Source organism: Oryza brachyantha, chromosome 1 (genome assembly GCF_000231095.2).
Source record: "Oryza brachyantha chromosome 1, ObraRS2, whole genome shotgun sequence".
In the NCBI taxonomy this organism is placed as follows: domain Eukaryota; kingdom Viridiplantae; phylum Streptophyta; class Magnoliopsida; order Poales; family Poaceae; genus Oryza; species Oryza brachyantha.
Window position 1 is genome coordinate 9481534 of NC_023163.2, and position 22868 is coordinate 9504401.

The 22868-nt window shown below is 39.0% G+C and overlaps 2 protein-coding genes across 2 annotated transcripts; both read left to right on the plus strand.

Annotated features, from left to right (window-relative positions):
- On the plus strand, positions 1-5045 carry LOC107304581 (peroxidase 1-like). Its single transcript, XM_040524730.1, has 3 exons — positions 1-301; positions 3804-4217; positions 4518-5045. The coding sequence occupies exons 1-3, from the start codon at positions 80-82 to the stop codon at positions 4932-4934; spliced, it is 1053 nt and encodes a 350-aa protein (XP_040380664.1). The 5' UTR covers positions 1-79; the 3' UTR covers positions 4935-5045.
- Positions 5046-12349: 7304 nt separating this feature from the next.
- LOC102707254 (peroxidase 1-like) lies at positions 12350-18535 on the plus strand. The gene is made up of 3 exons (XM_006644065.3): positions 12350-12653; positions 16896-17309; positions 17636-18535. The coding sequence occupies exons 1-3, from the start codon at positions 12435-12437 to the stop codon at positions 18056-18058; spliced, it is 1056 nt and encodes a 351-aa protein (XP_006644128.2). The 5' UTR covers positions 12350-12434; the 3' UTR covers positions 18059-18535.
- Positions 18536-22868: the final 4333 nt, after the last annotated feature.

A 22868-nucleotide genomic window follows, 5' to 3' on the forward strand; every position in this document is an offset into this window, starting at 1 on the left:
GCTGCACAAGTTGTAGCTTTAGTGCACTAATTAGCACAACTCCGATCCAAGCAGAGCTTGGTTAATTAGAGCTAGCTCCATGGCGAGCAGCAACTGGCTGGCGCTGGCCATGGCGGTGGCGGTGGCAGTGGCGAGCACGCTGCCGGCGGCGAGCCGGGCGCAGCTGCAGGTCGGGTTCTACAACACCAGCTGCCCCAGAGCCGAGGCACTGGTCCGGCAGGCCGTCGCGGCCGCCGTCGCCAACAACTCCGGCCTCGCCGCCGGCCTCATCCGCCTCCATTTCCACGACTGCTTCGTCAGGGTACGTATGAGCGCACCAGCATCACCACTCACCAGCTATAAATTAAAGTTTTTTGTTAATTAAGTTTTAGCTTAATTAGCTTGATACAAAATTAAGGAAGGAAAAAGGTAGGACGAAAACATACATGCATGCATGATCAAATTTTACAATCTCAATTAACTGGCGACTTCTTTAGTTTCCTAAAAAAAGAGAAAATCAGGTCTTGGTTTTGGACCATCGTCTCTTGTAAACATTGCAAGCTTGCCCAATAAAGCTAAATATCAGGACACACATGTGAATATTACGCAACTAACTCCGTTCAAAAATAAATGATTTATACCTATATATAAATTTGGACAATAAATATTTTTATTTAGGGATGGAAAGAGTACTATTAGGTTATTAACGGGAAAGAGAAGGAGAAAGCTAGCCGGTCTCTAGCAGGCACCAATAAATAAGCTATATATTGCGCAAAAAGGTAAAAAAAACTTTATCGTCTATATTAATTGGGTCAAACAAGAATTGTTACTTCTATGTGAAGTTGAGAAACGGTGGCCACTTCGTTTTCGAAAATGGCAAAAACTTGATGTTAACGGCATGTCTTTGTCAAATTTTAATAATTCCATCCACCAAGTTTATATTAGAATAATAAAATTTACACAATATAATATTCTCTTATGACAGTATATTTCGAGCCATAGAAATAGATGAATACAATTTGCTTTATTTTTAAATAAATATTTGAGAAGTTATTTATAATCATATTTTAAAAAGATGATCAAATCTGATATTAAAGAATATTTTTTAGCACCAGAGGATGTAGTACCATGAATTTCACGGCGTTTCTTGCTGGCGACATTACTAGCTAGAAGCAGGCTCTTTAGTGCTGTAGACCGTCTGCATAACATGCTTACACAATTTCGTTTGGACTTTTCCTAGATCGAAACAGTACTATGCTTGCTTTACACATTCCACAATCATAGCAGAAATCAGTTATTTTTTCCTCATTTTGAAAAAGTAAGTGGATTATTCCGAACATTTTTTTTGTCTTAACAAAGGAAGATAAAGTTACTCACTCCCGTTCCATAATTTGTCTTTTTAGTACGAGTACAGTTAAACTTTTAAAACTTTGACTATTAATAATTTTTGAAATATTTAATTTTAAATAATATGACGACCTGTACAGATGAGTTATAAAGGGTATTTTAATAAAACTAAATATTTCTTTATTTATTTATTTTACTAGGAAATCAATAAATTTAGAAACCACATCTTTATTAACACGACAAGAATAATCTGAATCATTAGTTAGCTGTTATGTACAGCGTAGAAACAGCCTAAGCCGACGGTCACTCGGCTAAGTAGCTGGTCAAAGATAAGACACGTACGTAAGCTATCTAATCAAACAGTGATGCATTTTCGGTGCAGTGCACCTAGATATGCAATCTGGGCCACACAAATATAATATAATGTGTCAATATTAATAGGTAGCTAGATCTCTGTATTGTCAAAACCTGTGTATTAATTTTAAACTGTTGACGACCAAGATCGGAGGCACCGCCATGTGAATTGAACCACCTAAAAACGGTGACGTATCCGTGCTACCGTCGACGACCGGTTCTGTTTTAGTTATATAAAACTCAATTCTTTTTTACTTTTATGCGTATCAAATTATAGTCAACACCAATAGTTAAATTGATAATTAAAAATAGTTAATCTCCGATTGATCGGCCGCTGTTTTCGTAGACATATCCATTTCGATATATAGTTTGTTATCGCTTTCACCCATAGATACATGCATGGTCCCTAACATTGAGTATTAATTAACTAGACCCAAAAAAATTGAAATGTTGGGTTAATCAAGTTTACCTTTAAATTTCCAAATCAATCCGTAGAAAACTCGCTGAGATGATAAAATGTCACCTAGCTAGAAATAGTTACATCTTCATGAAATCTCACGATATTGGATGTTGACTACATTGAGAGAGCTGGGACAACTGCTACTTGCAAATAGGACAAGTGCGCCACTAGAGCAGTACAATATCAGACTATAAATCAGCTATAAACATATTTTAAAAAATAAGAAAAGAGAGAAGTACAACGGGTTACAGATTTATAGTCAGTTATAGCATTGACTTCAAGACACATGTGTGTATAACAAGTGTGATTAATATTAATTATATAGTATATATATGTTTATAGATAGCTATGATATAAATTAATTATTAAATTAACTATTGACGATTTAGATACAATAGTTGGTTAGACGATTTAGCTATTTTATATATTGAACTTGCTCTTATGTGTGAAGAAACTGATCAAACTGTAGTACATATGGATGCAGTAGTGCAGTACTACATTGACACATGTTGAAGAACGGATCGATGATGAGTTGGATGGACAGCTACTGTCGTACTTTATTTTGCTTGTCTATTTCATTTTCGCCGGGCCGGTTGCTTATCTATGACTGGATTAATCAACATTTTAAGAGTCTTATCCGATCCGCTTATGGTCCTGGTGCTCGCTAACAACTGCTCGCGCTCTAATTTTTTATTCGATGTTATTAACTTTCACATTTATATTTGATTATTTATTTTATTTTTTAAAAAATAATAATTGTTAATTATTTTATTATGATCTGATTTATTACTATAGACACTCTATAAGTATGTCTTATAATTTTAAGTATTTCAAAAAGAATTTAAATAAGAAGAACGATGTCAAATAAAAAAACAAGAACAATAATACATCTATTTTGCGCTATAAGTTTTCTTTAATCATCTCTATATTATATATATAGATGCTAATCAATTTAGACACGCGTATAAATATATTTATTGACGAATAAATCTAGCTTAAACCTTTATTACAGAATGATGGTCCTTAATTACTACTAATACTCCAGACATTGTATAGAGTTTGTTTTATAACTTTGTATATACAGATGGGGGCATGTCACACCTACCAAGCTATGGGCGTCGCCAGGAAGAAATATTTACTGATCTTAAGTCAAAATATGCGTTAAGTTTGCTTCCTCAAAACAAAACTAATTATGGATTAGGCGGGCAGTTCATAAAACAAACTTATACTATAAGTGTAATAACAAATGTATTAACCTACAGTTTGTTAATCGATACTATATCTACGTCACGTGTACATATTTAGAAAAGAGTATTTACATTTTACTATTGTAATAAAAACTTTATTCTTGTGCGCCAATATTGATAGGGGGTGTACCAATTCTTATAAAAACTTATAACATGCTAATTGATACTATATATATATATATATATATATATATATATATATATATATATATATATATATATATATATATATATATATGACACAAAATAATTTCACATATGGTCATCAACATTGGCCCACGGACATTACGTAATAAAACCCATTTTAACAGTACGATGCATATTTAGAGGAGTATTTGCATTGTTTTAATTTTACTGTCACATATATAAAAATGTGTATTCATTTGTGTCAATACGAAAACGTTTAAATGGATCAGGGTTGTGACGCATCGGTGCTGATCTTCTCGCCGAACGGCACGGCGGAGCGCGACGCGCCGCCGAACAACCCAAGCCTCCGCGGCTTCGAGGTGGTGGACGCCGCCAAGGCCGCCGTCGAGGCGGCGTGCCCGGGCACCGTCTCCTGCGCCGACATCCTCGCCTTCGCCGCCCGCGACAGCGTCAACCTCACCGGCAACACCTTCTACCAGGTCCCCGCCGGCCGCCGCGACGGCAGGATATCCAACTTCAACGATGCCTTCACCCTCCCGAACCCGAACGCCACGGCGACGGAGCTTGTCGACGGCTTCCGGAACAGGAGCTTGACCGCCGAGGAGATGGTCATCCTCTCCGGCTCCCACACCATCGGCCGCTCCCACTGCTCCTCCTTCATCAACAGGAATAGTGAACGTCTGGTACGTATGTCAAAATCAAAACTTGTACTCCCTTTGATTTTTTTTATTTTTAGATTTAATTTTGACTGTCTATCTCATCCAAATCGTTTACAAATATGTAAAATTATAAATCACTGTCAAAGTTCCTTTAATAATAAATCAATCAATATTATTAAAAGATAATTAATAATTATTTATATAATTTTTAGAAATAACATGAATAATCAAATGGAACTCAAAAGTCAATTAATAATTTACTGAATAATGCAAATCGGCACTCAATGGTGGCATAATATTAACAGCAGTGACGCGGCGTTGCAGGCGAACGGGACGATTAGCCCGGCGTACCAGGCGCTGCTGGAGGCTCTGTGCGCGGCAAACACGTCGACGCCGGTGACGACGGCGATCGACTTGAGCACGCCGGCGACGCTGGACAACAACTACTACAAGCTGCTGCCGTTGAACCTGGGCCTCTTCTTCTCCGACGACCAGCTCATCCGCAACGCCACGCTGCTGCCCTTCGTCAACGCCTTCACCGCCAACGAGACGCTCTGGAAGGAGAAGTTTGCCGCCGCCATGATCAAGATGGGCAACATCGACGTGCTCACCGGCACCCAGGGCGAGATCAGGCTCAACTGCAGCACCGTCAACGCCCCGTCGTCGTCGGCTTCCGCCGGGACGATGATCATCGACACCGTCTTCCCCGACGCCGACGGCGGTGAGGTCGCCGCGAGCTAACGGGCGTACGATACGTAGAAACGTACGCTCTAGTGTGGTCGTGATGTAAAATTAATAATGCGATCGCGTGCACCTGCCCGCAGTGTTTCTTACGCCTGGTTTGGTTGGTTTCTTGGTGAGTGTCAGCCCTCAACGATCCATGCGCGCGCGCGCGCGCGCATATATATACATATATATATATATATATATATATATATATATATATATATATATATTCCATCCGTCCAAAAAAATAAATATAGCATGGTATACGATATATTTTTATAACGAATCTAAAATGATATATATTCGATTCATAGTGTTAGTATATGTCACGTCCAATACTATATTAGTTTTCTATGAAATGAACAGAGTGCACGTAATAATTAAGATGCCCAACTGCCAGTAACAAATGGAGTACAATACATCTACTTAGGATTAGGATGTATTTGGTTCGTGGACTAGGTGGGACGGGTTGGTTCCATCACTGTTTTTTAGGATGGGTTGGCTCTATTTGGTTGGCGGGATAGGTTGAACCCTATTTTTTGTTTGGTTGGAGTAATGAGATGGGATGGAGTGAACTTATCACTTGTTTGATTTAAGAGATGGAGCTAAGATGACAAGATATGATTAATATTTGAATAACCTAATGCAATTTTGTGTTTATTTACACTAGTATATTTAAAATCAATTTAATATATGACTATGGATATTTTACATGTGAGGACTAAATTATTTTTTGTCATGTTCGAAGCAACCAAAAAATCCCAAATTCAAAGAAACAGCAAATTTGCTACTGTGATATATGTGCAAGAAGAACCATATATGTACCGCTATAACAAGAAGCATATATGTACTGCTACAGTACAACAATACATCCACGTACCGTGACAACCACATGCATCCAGAGCAGAAAAAAAAAAAAGAAAAAGAAAGCAGGCACCGAACAATCCACGGCTCTTCGCCCCCGGCCCCGGCGGCATGGCAACCCAAAAAACGGTGGCGAACACACTAGCCGGCGGCGACGAAAATGGATCTACAGCCCGGCAAAGACGAACCCGGCGCCGCCTCTGCCGACCGTCGTCTGGTGCATCAGCGCCGCCGCCAGCAACCGAGAGAGAAAGGTGCGATGCCCTCCCCCCCTCTCTCTACGCGACGTGCGATGCCAGCCGGTCCGTAGTGGGTTCGTTTGGTCTGGCCAATTTGGTGGAATCATTTCGGCCAGTATACTGAGGTAATATTTTTTACTGGGTTAAACCCAACCTATCTGGTCCATAAACCAAACACTACTTAAGATGGGATAGTTCTATACATCCCTTTCCATCCTTGGAACTAAACAGACTCTTAGTTACTCCCACCATTCCATAACATAAACCACAACCATCATTAACCCAAAGAGCAAGAAAGAGTTATAATTATATTCTCGTTTAGATTAACTAGGTGCATGTATGTATGTATTCATGTAACATGATTGGATGGTTTGATGATAAAAAATATGCTAGTTAATGCATATTTCTATGCACGTCTTGTATTATGGGACAAACAAAAAGTGGTTATGCCTTATACTATTATGGAATAAGGGAGTACCATTCATATAAATAAAAGTTGTATGCTTTGGGCAGGGATGGATCCAGTATCTAAAGTTTGGGGGGGCTGGTTATATCGTTGTTCCTCCGGCCTGGCCCCCTCTTTTTTCTTCCTATCCCTACTCCCTCATTTTCTATAGAGGATCTAGCGTGTAGGGGGCTAGAGCCCCACAACCCTCATGCTGGATCCGTGCCTGACTTTAGGTTTCTCTTAATTTCATAGTCATAAAAGTAATATTTTCATACCACATATTTATGTATAGAAACATGTACTATCTCCCAACTATATATTCTTTTACAAAATAGATTTTTTTATTAATCTGGACTCTTAATTTCGTAGTCATAGAAGTAATATTTTCATACCACATATTTATGTATGGAAACATGTACTATCTTCCAACTATATATTCTTTTACAAAATAGATTTTTTTTATTAATCTGGACTCTATATCCACAAAGGATATACACAACCAAAATATACCCCTTTTTATATTTAACACTATTGACTTTTGGGTCTATGTTTTACCATTTGTCTTATTCAAACAACTTAGATAATTATTACTTATTTTTCTATGATTTGATTTATTACTAATTGAAATTTTAAACATAACTTATAATTTTACATATTTACATAAAAATTTAAATAAGATGACTACCAAATATAGATCCAAAAATTAATAATATCTAACAAAAAACCCAGAGAAAGTTCAAGAGCTATTATACTCTAAACCTCGACACTGAGGCATAGAAGGAACACATAGAATACTAAACTTCAACCTTGTTCTAACCATAGGCTCCAAACTTGACCATTTATCACGTCCAGAATTTCCTCACATGAATTTCTGAACTTAATTATGTATTAAAATCCCTGTCCAGGACCAGCCAGGGTACACAAATAGATAATGTTGATTACATAACTATCGTTCTTAGAAACAACTTAAAATAACACTTATTCTAACGAAAAAAATACAGCTTAAAGATAGGGTAGACTAGCTCCAGCGGGTATGACTCCAGTCCACAGGCAAAGCTTCGACGGCAGCCCAGCTCACTCCTGAGAGTCACCTTCATCGGATTTCACTTCTAACTTTGGAGGGGGAAATAGGGCAAGGCTGAGTACAAACCACCGTACGCAACAAGCAGCACGGAAAAGAGGACAATAAATGATGCATAAGGATCATCAAGGGCAGGCTAGTGTTAGTTGCAATAAAGCAACATTTAAACAAATATCAGGGATTGAATTGAATAAAGGTAATTAAATAAATTAAAGAATAAATAAATAACAGTTGTAAAATACCACAACACTGTCGAACGTTACACCATGTTACGACAGGCCCAACCACTACTCAACGTTACACCACGTTGCAGTAGTCCCAAGTCAAAACCAGTTACCCAAGTCATTAAAGGTTCACTAATCACAGTGAAGCTGGTAGTCCGCCCGTAACCGTGGGCATGGCTATTCAAATAGATTATACTCTGATCAGAGATGTACTACTATACCCACAAGACATGACTCCACTACACTTGAACACGCGCCGACATACCACTGCATTTCAATCGCACCGCATTTCAGGTTTCACCCCCTCCTTTACACCAAGTCGGGCAGTCCCCTTTTGTGCCTTGGTAAATCCGGAAGCAGCAGAGGCTTTCGTTACACCACGATTATCCGTCCATACTCCATCATGCCTACCCTTGCCTTAGTACATCAAATAGTTCGAAGCCATGCTTCAAATCCCACCTTATCTATTTCGGCATGTGGTTAGCACTAAATTACTTCCAGGGTTTCCCGTGAAATGGTCCTAAATTTTTATGGGTGCGACACTCAAAACCATGCACCCACAGCCCACCATTATCAATATTTTAGTTGACATTAACCCAAATCGGGTGATGAATCATAATTAACAGCTATTCATAACTAGTAAAGATTAAGTGTGATCCCCTGAGCTACTTGTTCTAAGCACGACTAAGCATTAACCTAGGCCTAACTCTATTCAAGTTATCCCTGGTCTAACATGAATAAAGTTGGGAAACAATGGCATAATAATAAGGATTACCCAAAAAATAAATACAGTAAATACTTTAATTAAAATAGTGCATATTTGAATAAATAAAGCGGGGAATTTGCCATAATAGGTTCAATATGATCAAATATGAGGCCAGTCGCCTTGCTCTGCTCCTTGGGGTACTTCAGCAATGATCTTGAAGTAAACCGACTCTTCGGTGGGGTCTGAATCTACGCGACAAAGCACAAAAATAAATAAAACAGACACATAACTATACCGAAACAGTAAAAGAAACTATTTTTAATGGATTCTTGACAATTTTATGAATTTAATGAAATTTGAATAGACCTAAATGGAGACTAGATGAATTAGATATGAATTTTAGAAGTTTTCTGGGTTTTTAACTAGATAGAAAAGTCCTAAATCAATTATTGCGTAATTAATGGGGCTCGCTGATGTCAGCAGAGGGGAGGTGGCGCCGACGGGTGGGGACTGCCTGTCGACGGGTGATAGAAGAAAAGGGGGCTAACAGCTGGGCCCCACGGGAGGAGAGAGGGAGAAGGGCCGGTAGTGGCTAGCGGGCTAGGCCGGCCCACTGGCCAGAGGGAGAGGGGAGAGAGAATGGGAGGGGCGGTCGGCTAATGAGTGGGACCCGCTCATCAGCGACCCGCAATAGAGGAGGAGGAGGAGGAGGGCAGCTCGGTCGACCGCAAGGGGAACGGCGAGGACGGCGACGACGCAACTCGGCGACGGCGACGACGCGACGGGCGCGGCGGTGACAAAGGGGACGGTGCCCGGCGATGGCCGAGACGACGGCGACGACGCGGCGGGGAACGCCGGCCGCCTCGGGGAGAAGGCGGCGATGGCGTGACGGACCCGGCGGAGCTCCGGCGGCAGTGGGGTCACCTCGACGACGGCGAGGCGAAGGCGAACGGGCCGGCGCGGGCGCATCGACGGCGACCGGCGTGGGTGCGTCAACGTCGACTGGCGAGGCGAGCGCGTGGCGGCAGCGCACGGGGTCGGCGGCGGCACCCGAGAGAAAAGAGGGGAGGAGAAGGGAGGGGTGATGTTCACCGGCAAAGCGAGGACGGGGGTGGCGGTGGCGACGTGGATAGGCGGCGATGTCCGACGGCCGGCGGCGAGATCGGTCGGCGGCGCACGGGTGAGGCGAAAAGTGGCGGCGGTGCGGAGAGGTAGGGGCTTTATAGGGTGGCGGCGCCAGCGAGGGCGGGGCGGCGGTTGCGGAGTCCGCACCGGCCACGGCGCGACAGAGGCGGCGGCGGGTTCGACCACGATGCGGCGGCACGGCGAAGTCGGGGCGGAAGCGGACTCAGGCATGGCCGGTGCGGCGGGGAGCGGTCGCTGACATGCGGGCCCCGCCTGTCAATGGCGCGAGGAAGGAGGGAGGTGGTGGCAAGACTTGGTGTGCGGCCGAGCGGGCATGCTGGGCCGAGGCAACTGGCGAGCGAGGAGGGCGTGCGGCGTGGGGGAGAGAGGGGCGATGGGCCGGTCTACTCCGGGCCGGCCCGAGAGGGAGAAAGGGAGAGGAAGGAAAAAGAAAAAGGAGGGAAAAAAGGAAAAAGAAATGAGGGAGAAAAATTAGACTTCGGCCCAATTTGAGAAGGAAGGGAAAAAGGAAAAGCCCCACTTTTGCCGAATTTTAAATTAATTTTTGGGCAAAATTTTATACTCTGTAATTTGAGTTTACATCCAGTTAACCAATTTGGAACCTTGATTTAATTAAATTAATTCCTTTAGAGAGATTTTTTCTGAGTTAATTAAGCCAATTATTATTTACGGATTCTTTTACGAATTAGGCTTAGGATAAACTCCAGATGTGACACCATTGATGCTTCAACATCCTTCTACCTCTTCGCTATCCTTCAGTGTGGAGATTTCCATCACTGCTCGAGAGAGAGCAAGGGACTATGTGGCAACTCTAGTCTGCATTACTCATCACCATAGTCTCTTCATCGTTGCAAATTTCCACCACCAAATAGTCACCACACAAAAAAGTTATTGCGCTACCTACTGACACAAGTCTGATTACGGATGTTAAACGGAGAGATAGCCTACCCAAACCATTGACGTCACAAGTGTTCCCGAACTATACCAATTGATAAATTGGCAGATCCTCACATGACAACAACCAACCCCTCATCTTCACCCGCGGTATTGTTGGGGTGTTTATATGGTGGCACTCCTAGTGCACCACCAAATGACACCGACACCAAGTATGCATTCTTGTCGTCATTGCTTCACTTGTAGCTATTCCTATCATGTCGACGAGTCGACCAGCCACCACTGCGACCACCACCATCCACCGACACCACCCTGGTTCCTAGCGCCATCTCTCCAGGCTCGTCTATGCATCTAGGTCATATTAGGGGCACCAACACCACGGTCAACTGCTACCTCTATCATTCGTCACCCCTGGCCATGACCGTATTGCCACACATCCGAATGCCCCTAACAGAGATTGGTCACCTCATGAGTCACGACAAGTCACGGGGATGGATGGCCTCAATAACAATCTGATAATAAAGACCCAACATTTAAATTTGGCATTTTCTCCTTAATATTGATCACACATCTACCAAGAACAACCAAACGTTCTTAATTTTCCGGTGATGGCTGATGAATGCTGAATTTGTTTATAGCGCCGGCTCGATGAATTAAACGATAACAAATACTCCCTCCATATTTAAATACACGGTATTGGGATATTTTGGACATGAAGTACAACTATTTGTCATGCTTAATTTCTTAAAAATATTATTTATTTTTCTATGACTTGTTTTATTCTTAAAAGTACTTTAAACTGAATATGTATTTCTAGATATTTAAATATTTTTAAGTAAAACAATGTAGTCAAAAACATTATACATTCAACATGCGTAGAGGGAGTAGCATACACTATAAAAACATTACACTTTAATTTTGTATTTTGTAAGTGTGTCATCGCAAAGAAAAGCGTGAACTCAACCCCGGCTAATAATTATGGGCGCTCGAAAATTCATGGAGTATGACATTTAAAAACAAAATAATTTATGAATAAAACTCTTATATATGTATATCTAACGATCTAAAAATTAAGGAATTAAGGCTAAAAATAAAGTTTAGTAAAATAAAATAGTAGCAAACTAATTTAAAATTTAAAATTAAAAAATTAAATTACAGCTTATAAACATTAACAGAAGAAAAAAAAAGAAAGATAGGATCCATCCATTTAGCCGGCTACCAGGATAAAGTCATCAGTCCATGTAGTAGCCACCGACGTGTACAGCAACCTACTACTGTTGCATGACCAATTCTACGTTCCTACAGTATATACTGTGCAATGAGAAAGCATGAGGTGCCAAAATTGTCAGTCTCCTCTCCGGCCGTACTGTCTTATATACCATCTTGCTTGGTTAATTATTTCATTTGTATTAATAGACGACACCCGTTAATTCTTTTACACGTTTAACTACTTATTTTATTAAATAAATTATATAATTATTATTTATGTTTGTTACGATGAATTTATTGCTATGTATATTTTAATTATAACTTATATTTTTATATATTTGCACAAAATAGTTGAATTAGACGATCAGATTTGTATAAAATGATGGACGACGTCATCTATTTAATAACGAAATAACGAGGGAGTATTAGTTTATTTGAAGTGGTCAGCCTACTACCTCCCCCGGACACTTTTCAACGACAAAATTAGTTAATTAAGATTTTTAATTAATTGTGATGAACACAACAGCTAATTAATTGAGCAAACACTGCAGCTAGCTAGCTAGGCCTCTCTATAAAGCCTCTCTATAAAAGCGGGCTCTCGTAGCTAGCCCTCTCTATGGCTACCTTTTCGATCGATCTCTGGTAGCTTTAGTGCACTAATTAGCACAAGTCCAAGCAGAGCTTGGTTAATTAGAGCTAGCTCCATGGCGAGCAGCAACTGGCTGGTGGCGGTGGCGATGGCGGTGGCGGTGGCGAGCACGCTGCCGGCGGCGAGCCGGGCGCAGCTGCAGGTTGGGTTCTACAACACCAGGTGCCCTAACGCCGAGGCGCTGGTCCGGCAGGCCGTCGTGGCCGCCATCGCCAACAACTCCGGCCTCGCCGCGGGCCTCATCCGCCTCCATTTCCACGACTGCTTCGTCAGGGTACGTACGCACCAGCACCACCAGCGATTAATTAAAGTTTTTTTTGTTAACATTTTATTAGTTGAGAAAAGGTTTACACATGGAATTAAGTTTTAGCTTAATTAATTATCTTGATACAAATTAAGCGAAGGACGAAAACACATAGGCATGCATGCATGATCAAATTTTATCATCTCACTTAACTGGAGACTTCTTTAATCTCCTTAAAAAAAAAGAAAATCAGATCTTGGTTTTCGACCATCGTCTCCTGTAAACATTGCACGCTTGTCCAATAAAGCTAAATATCAAGACATAGTTGCATAATATGCAACTAACTCTGTTCTAAAATATAACAATTTATAGGTAAATATATAAATCAGATAATAAATACTTATATCCATGGATGGAAAGAGTCTTTTCCTAGAAATTAACGGGAAAGAGAAGGAGAAAGCTAGCTGGCCTCTAGAAGGTACTAATAAATCAGCTATATAATGCATTCTTAACTATGTTCCGCTAAAAGGAAAAATATACTTTATCTTCTAATTGTGTCAAACAAGAATTGTTACTTCTATGTGACGTGGAGAACGGTGGCCTCTTCGTTTCAAAAAATGGTAAAAATTTGATCTTCACGACATGCCTTTGTCAAATTTTTATAATTCCAGCCACCAAGTTTATATTAGAATAACCAAATTTACACAGTTTAATATTTTCTTATGACAGTATAGTTCGAGTCATAGAAATAGATGAATACCATTTGCTTTATTGTTAGAGAAATATTTGAGAAATTATTTATAATCATGATTTTAAAAGTATGATCAAATCTTATATTAAAGAATATTTTTTATGACCAGAGGATGTAGTAGCATGAATTTCACGGCGTTTCTTCTTGGCGATATTACTAGCTAGACGCAGGCTCTTTACGGCTGTAGACCGTGTGCATAACATGCATACACGAGCTCGTTTGGACTTTTCTTAGATCGAAACAGAATTATTCTTGATTTACACATTCCACAACCATAGCATAAATCAGTTATATTTTCACATTTTGAAAAAGTAAGTGGATTATTCCGAACATTTTTTTTCTTTATAAAGGAAGATAAGTTACTCACTCCCGTTCCATAATTTGTTGTTTTGAATACGTGTGTAGTCAAACTTAATCTTTGACTATTAATAATTTTGAAAATATTTAGTTTTGAAACAATATGATGGCAACCTATATAGATGAGTTATAAAGGTATTTTAATAAAGTAAATATTTATTTATTTTAATAGAAAATCAATAAATTTAGAAATAATATCGTTATTCAACGTGACAAGAGTTATCAAAAGTGATAATAACACATTGATTATTTTAATAATATAGTACAGTCACTTTTAAAAATCACAAAAAATACTTAAAAGTCTCTAAAAATGAAAAAAATTTGTGTGCTACAAGATTTTGATATGAAGAATCCAGTGAGCCATATAAATTAAAATTTAGAAGTGATTTGATATGATTTTAGACTCCAACTCATGAAGCAGCCCGTGAGTTGCAACTCACCATATATATAGATTCATTAGCATCCATATGAATTTAGCTAATCTTCAAAACTTGTGCATTAATTTCAAACTGTTGACCAAGATCAGAGGCACCGCCATGTGAAGCACCTAAAAACGGTGACGGACATCCGGCCTCGATTGGCAGAGCGCCGTGTCCGTGCTACCGTCGATGCCCGTCACCCACGTCTTTTCGTTTTGTTTATGTATACGTTAAAATCTAAACTTGTAACTTTTAATTTAGTTTATTTTCAGTTTTAGCTTTTAAATTGTTAAAAATATACATATAAAAGGTTTATTCATAAATTATTTTTTATTTACAGATATGTTGTTTAATATTTTTCTATGAAAATGCCAAATAGTCAACCCGCATTTCTGTTTTAGTCATATAAAACTTCATTATTTTTAACTTTTATCTGTATCAAATTATAGTTAACACTAAATATTTCATATGTTTTATATTATAAGATTTTCTGCTATTACCTATATTTATATGTGTGCTAATAAATATATATATATATATATATATATATATAATAGGTATTGGTGCATGAATGAATATAGACACAATCTTATAAATTATAATATGGAACATATAGAATATTTAACTTGATAAAAATGATTGATCTCTGATTGATTGGGCGTTGTTTCCGTAGACATGCTATCCATTTCGATAGTTTGTTATTACCTCCATTTTATATCGTAAGACTTTCTAGCTTTGTTTAAATTTATCAATTGATAAATATATATAATTTATATATGTCTATATTAATTAGCATCTATATGAATTATATTTATATGTCTATATTCATTAGCATCCATAAGGCTAAAAAGTTTTAGCCTTATATTGTAAAACGGGGAGAGAGTATCGTTTTCACCCATAGATACATGGTCCCTAGCATTGGGTGTTAATTAGACCCAAAAAATTAAAATGTTGGATTAGTAAAGTTTATCTTAAATTTCTAAGTCAATTTATAGAAAACTCGCTGAGATGATGAAATGCCACCTAGGCCGTGTTTGGCGTGGAGGGATAAGATAACTTATTTCTGACACGGAAAACGTATTAATATATTAGCACATAATTAATTGATTATTAATTATTAAAAAAATAATAAATAGATTAATATGATTTTTAAATAACTTTTCTATTGGAAATTTTTATAAAAAATACACCGTCTAGTAGTTTGGAAAGTGTGCGCACGAAAAAAAAAGATGATAACTACCTTGCTTCACCGAACGCGGCCCTACTGACCTAGCTGAAATAGTTACATCTCCGCCAGACCTCGCGATCTTGATGTTGCTAGATTGAGAGAGCCGGGACAACTGCTACGTGCAAATAGGACAAGTGTCGGACATTATGTATGAATAACTGATCAAAGTGTAGTACATATGGATGCAGTACGACATTGACACATGTTGAAGAGCTGGTCGATGATGAGTTGGATGGACAGCTACTGTAATGCTACCTCCGTCCCGAAATAAGATCGTCTTTCGTTTTTCCGTGTTCAACGTTTGATCATTCGTCTTATTTAAAAAATTTATAAAAAACTAAAAAAATATAGTTACGTATAAAATATTATTCATATTTTATCATCGAGTAAGAAAAAAATATTAATAGTAAAAAAATTTTAAATAAGATAAAGAATCAAAATATTGTATAAGATATTTTGGAACGGGGTAGTAGTAATTTATTTTGCTTGTCTATTTCATTTTCGCCGGGCCGGTTGCTTATCTATGTCTGGATTAAATCAACATTTGAGTCTTATCCTCTTATGGTCTTGGGTGCTCACTAATAACTACTCGCTTATTTTTTTATTTGATATCCTTATTTAAAAAATACATAATTATTAATTATTCTATTATGATATGATTTATTATTATAATATATACTCTAAGTTTGACTTATAATTTTACATACTTTAACAACCAAACGTATAATTAAAAGTTAATGACGTTAAATAAAAAAACATGGATAGTATTAAATCCGTTTTGCACTATAAGATTTTTTTAGTCCTCCTAATATTTAGATGGATGCTAATAAGTTTAGGTACATATATAAAACATATTTATTCATCCATAAATAAATTTAGCTTAAACCTAAAAAGTCTAGAACAATGGAGTAATTAATTACTACTAATACTCCAGACGTTGTATAGGTTTTTGTTTTATAACTTTGTATATACAGATGGGGCATGTCACACCTACCATGCTATGGACGTCGCCAGGAAGAAATATTTATCGATCTTAAGTTTATCATCCTCAAAACAAAACTAATTATAGATTAAGTAGGCAATTCATGTAACAAACTTACTGGATAAATTTTTTAACGTATAGTTTGTTTATATATATACACGTCACACATATATATATTTAGAGGTGTATTTATATTTTATTACTGCTGTAAAATCTTTATTCTTGTTTGCCAATATTAATAGGTGTGTACCGATTTTTATCTAAAAAATATAGTATACTAATTGATACTATATATCTACATCATGTACAGTACATAATAAACCAACACAAAATATTTTCACATGTGGTCACCAATATCAGCCTGCTTACATAATGAAAAACCTCTTACCTAGAAAACCCATTTTAACAGTGGTAGACATATTTAGAGGAGTATTTGTATTGTTTTTTTAAATTTTCACATATATATATATAAATATATGTATATATAAAAGTTTATTCATTTGTGCCAATATATATATTAATATATATGGATCAGGGGTGTGACGCATCGGTGCTGATCTTCTCGCCGAACGGCACGGCGGAGCGCGACGCGCCGCCGAACAACCCAAGCCTCCGCGGCTTCGAGGTGGTGGACGCCGCCAAGGCCGCCGTCGAGGCGGCGTGCCCGCGCACCGTCTCCTGCGCCGACATCCTCGCCTTCGCCGCCCGCGACAGCGTCAACCTCACCGGCAACACCTTCTACCAGGTCCCCGCCGGCCGCCGGGACGGCAGGATATCCAACTTCAACGATGCCTTCTCCCTCCCTAACCCGAACGCCACGGCGACGGAGCTTGTCGAGGGGTTCCGGAATAAGAGCTTGACCGCCGAGGAGATGGTCATCCTCTCCGGCTCCCACACCATCGGCCGCTCCCACTGCGCCTCCTTCATCTTCAAGAATCGTGAACGTCTGGTACCTACCTCAAAAACAAAACTCATACTATATTTGGTTTTTTTATGTAATTGATTTTTATATTTAACTGTTTATCTTATTTAAATATTTTTATAATATATAAAATTATTGGTCATTCTTAAAGATTCTTAATAGTAAATTAAAAGCATAACAAAATCATTAATAACAATATTTTTTTAAAAAAATAAGATGAATGATTGCATAAACTCAAAAGTTAACAGTGTTAAATAATCGGTAATAATCCACTCAACCATCCAAATCGACACTCAATGATTTTACTGTGGCCTCTGCCAATAAATATTAACAGCAGTGATGCGGCGGTGCAGGCGAGCGGGACAATTAGCCCGGCGTACCAGGCGCTGCTGGAGGCGCTGTGCGCGGGGAACACGGAACAGTCGTCGAATGTGACGACGGCGATCGACTTGAGCACGCCGGCGACGCTGGACAACAACTACTACAAGCTGCTGCGGCTGAACCTGGGCCTGCACTTCTCCGACGACCAGCTCATCCGCGACGCCACGCTGCTGCCCTTCGTCAACGCTTCCGCCTGCAACGAGACGGGCTGGAAGGAGAAGTTCGCCGCCGCCATGATCAAGATGGGCAACATCGACGTGCTCACCGGCACCCAGGGCGAGATCAGGCTCAACTGCAGCGCCGTCAACGCCCCGTCGTCGTCGGCTTCCGCCGGGACGATGATCATCGACACCGTCTTCCCCGACGCCGACGGCGGTGAGGTCGCCGCGAGCTAACGCGCGTACGATATAGTACCAACGTACGCTCTAGCGTGGTCGTCATGTAAAATTAATAATGCGTATTTATACTCCATCCATAATGCATATTTATACCTCAACGATCCATGCATATTTATACTCCATTCGTCCCACAAAAAATGAATATAGCATGGTATATGATATATTCTTGTATAACGAATCTAAACAGATATATGTTAGATTCATAGTGTTAATATATGTCACGGTCAATACTATATTTGGTTTGTATGAAATGGGTAGAGTGCATGTAATAATTAAGATGTCCTACTGTCGGTAACAAGTGGAGTACAACACACCTACTAGTTACCATTCATATAAATAAATGCCAGTAACAAGTGGAGTACAACACATCTACTAGTTGCCATTCATATAAATAAAATTTGTGTACTTTGGCTTTGTAATAAGTTTCGTAGTCATGAAAATAATATGCTCACACGACATATTTATGTATGAAAACATGTCCTATCTCCCAGCTATATATATATTACTATCTCCCAGCTACATATTTTTTTCAAAAAATGGATTTTTTTATTGATCTGGACTCTATATCCATAATGGATATACACAACCAAAAGATACCCCTTTTTTATTTAACACTATTGAATTTTGGGTCTATGCTTTACTATTTATATTATTCAAACAATTTACATAATTATTACTTATTGTGTTGTGATTTGATTTATTACTGACTGCAATTTTAAGCATAACTTGTAGTTTTACATATTTACATGAAAATTTTAAACAAGATGAGGGTCAAACGTAGATCACAAAATTAACAACATATAATAAAAAAAACTAGAGTTAGTTCAAGAGTTATTATACTCTAAACCTCAACACCGAGGCATAGAAGGAATAAAGAAAGAAAAAACAGAATACTAGACTTCAACATTCTTCTAACCCTAATCTCCAAACTTGACCATTGATGTGCCATCCTTCTAGCTCTTACTAGCATCTTCCTTCCATGCGGAGATCTCCATCGCTGCTTGAGAGAGAGAGAGCAAGGGACCATGTGGCAACTTCAGTCCGCATTGCTCATCACCATAGCCTTTTCGCAATTGCAAATCTCAACCCCCGAACAGTCACCACACAAAAAAGTTGGTGCGCTACCTGCCGACATGAGTCCGATTGCGGATGTTAGGAGGGGGAGCTAGCCCATCCAACTTGCAAGCCCACTGATGCCACAAGTACGTGTTCCCAAACTAGACCAGCTAGCAACTTGGCAACTCCTCGCATGACAATGCCAGCCAACCCATCATCTTCCTTGCCCATGGTGTTGTTGGGGTGTTCAGCAGTACTCCTAGTGCACCGCCAAATGACACCAACACTGAGTCCACATCCTTGTCATCGTTGCTTCACTTGCAACCATTCCTATTCCTAGCATGTCGACGAGTCAACCAGGCACCATCGTAACCACCAGATCCACTGACGCCACCCTGGTTACTAGACATCTCCAGGCTCATCTATGTGTCTAGTATATCACCAAGCTAGGTGGCAGTATGGGCACCAACACCGCCATCAACTGCTACCTCTGTCATTCGTCATCGCCACCCCTGGCCATGACCGTATTGCCGCACATCCAAATGCCCCTAGCAAGCCAAAGTCGCATTGTCACACCACCACCAAATACAACCATCCTTCGATGCTTCAGGTTGTCCTCACCAACTCAGGCCAGCAGCGAGGTTCTGCCACCATCCGTCGTCGCCACTCCCTTAGCACCGCTTCCACACTCCGCTTCGCTCCTAGAAAGCTACGGAATGGCCTTTTCGTGCCACCGTTGACCACTGCAATTAGATGTCACGTTGCACAGCCCCAACAACACAATCATCATGGACAATGTCGAATCTTTCATAATTCGTCGTGGCCTTGGCCCTTGGCATCATTGTCGTGCTCCTGCCACTCCTAGAGCGTCGTGGAGTCGCTCTATAGTATTTGTACCATTGCCTATAAGCACTAGCAATGTCACGCCGCTCCTGTCTACCGCTATTTGGCGCTTTATGTTAATTATGTGATCCAAATTTAACTGGAATTATATTTGGATTAGTTTCTTAATATGATTCTCCCAATCGTTTCCTATTAGAAGTAGGATTAGTTTTCTAATAGAATTCTCCTAGTTTTTTTCCTACTAGAACTCTTTGATTTCTCTTTATATATCTCTTGTAAGTTGCATGAGAAGGGTGCGACGGCTTGTTGTATTCCCTTGTATTATAATCATCTTCTTATAGTGGTTATTGCCGGTTAACGCCCATGGTATTTTCCTGCAACGGATTTCACGTTAAGTTTGTGTCTCGGTTGTGCCCCTATTTTCATAACTGGTATTAAAGCATTAGAAATCAATCTCTTATTCGACAGTCGGCGTGTTTTGTCCTGACGTCGAAGTTTAAATTGCTTCTGCATGCACAGGGACATTGAAAAGTTCGATGGCAGTATCAATTTCAGCATATGACATGTTCATATGGAAGCTGTTCTTAGACAAGTTGGTATTCATAAGGCCAAAATCAACTTAGCAAAATGAGATTTTGATTGTTTCTGTTTAGCACTTTGATCAATCTGTTTTGGGTGAATTAGCTGCATCAATCCGAACAAACGTACCAGGAGATCTGCATATTTTGTTTTAGTTTACATCTCTGTTGGATTCCACCAATTTATACCACCAGATTTAGAATTTTATTCCTATTGCAAGTTTGAAGTATGATCTATGGCTTTTATTATGATCATGTGATTTCAGAGGAACTGCTATAACCACATTCAGTTTGCTATATTCATAGGCCAAGTTTACAAGGAGGTTTATATGGAGATCAAAATACTTCATTTTATGCACTCAGAGTGTTTTGCGTTTCTGCTAGGGTTCCAAAAAAAATCATACAACAAATTCATGATTTTATTCCCAAGATGAGTTTGAAGTATGATCTACTTCTTTTAGATTGAGATGAAATATATATATTCTCGTTATGCCAAGTGAAGATGCAAGATGATTTTATCTACATGAGATTTTTTGGTTATTGGTGAATTTTATGCTATAAGGGAATTCGTCTCAAAGTGGAGATCGTTAATTATATAATTCAAATTTGACTAGAATTATTTGAATTAGTTTTCTAGTAGGATTCTCCCAATCATTTTCTATTAGGAGCATGATTAGTTTCCTAATAGAATTCTCCTAGACTTTTCATATTAGAGCTCTTTGATTTCTCTTTATATATATATATATATATCTTGTAAGCTGAATGAGAAAGGTGCGATGATCCATTGTATTCCCCTGCGTTGTAAATTGTAATCATCTTCTTATAGTATTTATTGCGGTTGGTGCCTATTATTTTTCTCCATAAGGTTTTCACGTTAAATTTATGTCTCAGTTATGCCCCTACTTTCATAACACTTTATTTTCTTCAATTTTTTCGAACCTCACTAAAATCAGCTTATTAGAACTGTTCTAAGAGAAACCATGGCAAAGGTCTCCAATAATAGGAGAATTGGAGTAGAGTAGTACTACCTGTGCTCATCTACTCCACTGTAAGAGTACGTTGTACTGTCCTACATCCATTACTGTGAACTAGCTGGGGATGAGTAATTTCAAACGTTGAAATATAAATGATCCGGTTCCGGCCGGCCGGCCGGTCGTCAGGCTTTGTCGACGAAAACGTGTCAGCTTTTGGCCTTTGCAAGGCCATCTTTAGTTTCAAAAAATTTTCTCAAAAACATCACATTAAATTTTTAGACATTTAAATGGAGCACTAAACATAGATGAAACAAAAAACTAGATAAACAGTTACGTGAGATATCTTGAGATGAATCTTTTGAGCCTAATTAGTCTATGATTAGCCATAAGTGCTACAGTAACCAACATGTGCTAATGACGGTTTAATTAGGCTCAAAAAATTCATCTCGTGGTTTCCAACCGAGCCGTGAAATTCATTTTTTTATTCGTGTCCGAAAACTCCTTCCGACATCCGATCAAACATTCGATCTGAAATTTTCTTCAAAAACTTTTGCATCTAAATATGGCCCGAAAATCGTGGGTTCGTGATCCCCGTGATAAAAAAAAATATCGAATTGACCGCTTGCAATGGTTAACTTCAGGTCAACATAAATACGTGTACATGCGTGTACATGCATGACCCAATTTTCGTACTACCGTGATGCATTGTACTCCTATCTCACACTATGAAAGGTAAATATCCTTGTCATTAATTTGATGTTTGAATTTTTACAAAACTCTCACGGTATTGACTCTATATCAATATATTTAACATACTTATTACGAGAAAATATTGTTATTATTTGGTCGGATGTCTATTTTTTTCTTGCATGTCACCTAGATAATTATTGATAAAATAGTGTACTTAGTGCGTTTACAGAGCTTAATTCATAAGTTCTTTTCAGTGGTGTATCCAGAAAAAAATATTAGGAGATACTGGATGAAAAAGAATTGTTTCTAGTCCATCCTTCTTTTCAGTAATAAGAGAAATTTTGCGCGGGCTAAGGAGGGGCTTCAATGCGCAGAGGGACTAGGGGGGCTGAAGCACCTAGCTTCGGTGATAGATCCGCCTCTGGTTCTTTTGGCCTTTGCATAAGAGTAAAATTTACAAACGTGTCATTATAATTTTATAAAGTTAGAGATATGACATTGGTATCTCAGTGATAAGGCTTGTATGAATCAATGACATGTAGATCAGGATGACATATCTCTAGTTTTATAAAATTATAATGACATCCTTGTAATTTTCAGAAAGAAAGAAACGCCTTGTCACGTGATACCACGTTAAAGCAAGCAAAGAGGAACAGATGCTTCTGA

Excerpts from the sequence above, each read along its gene's own strand:
- LOC107304581 (XM_040524730.1), top strand. The coding sequence starts at position 80 with ATGGCGAGCAGCAACTGGCTGGCGCTGGCCATGGCGGTGGCGGTGGCA. Across the intron at positions 302-3,803 it reads TCCACGACTGCTTCGTCAGG|GGTTGTGACGCATCGGTGCT; the intron begins GTACGTATGAGC and ends TAAATGGATCAG. Across the intron at positions 4,218-4,517 it reads ACAGGAATAGTGAACGTCTG|GCGAACGGGACGATTAGCCC; the intron begins GTACGTATGTCA and ends GCGGCGTTGCAG.
- LOC102707254 (XM_006644065.3), top strand. The coding sequence starts at position 12,435 with ATGGCGAGCAGCAACTGGCTGGTGGCGGTGGCGATGGCGGTGGCGGTG. Across the intron at positions 12,654-16,895 it reads TCCACGACTGCTTCGTCAGG|GGGTGTGACGCATCGGTGCT; the intron begins GTACGTACGCAC and ends TATATGGATCAG. Across the intron at positions 17,310-17,635 it reads TCAAGAATCGTGAACGTCTG|GCGAGCGGGACAATTAGCCC; the intron begins GTACCTACCTCA and ends GCGGCGGTGCAG.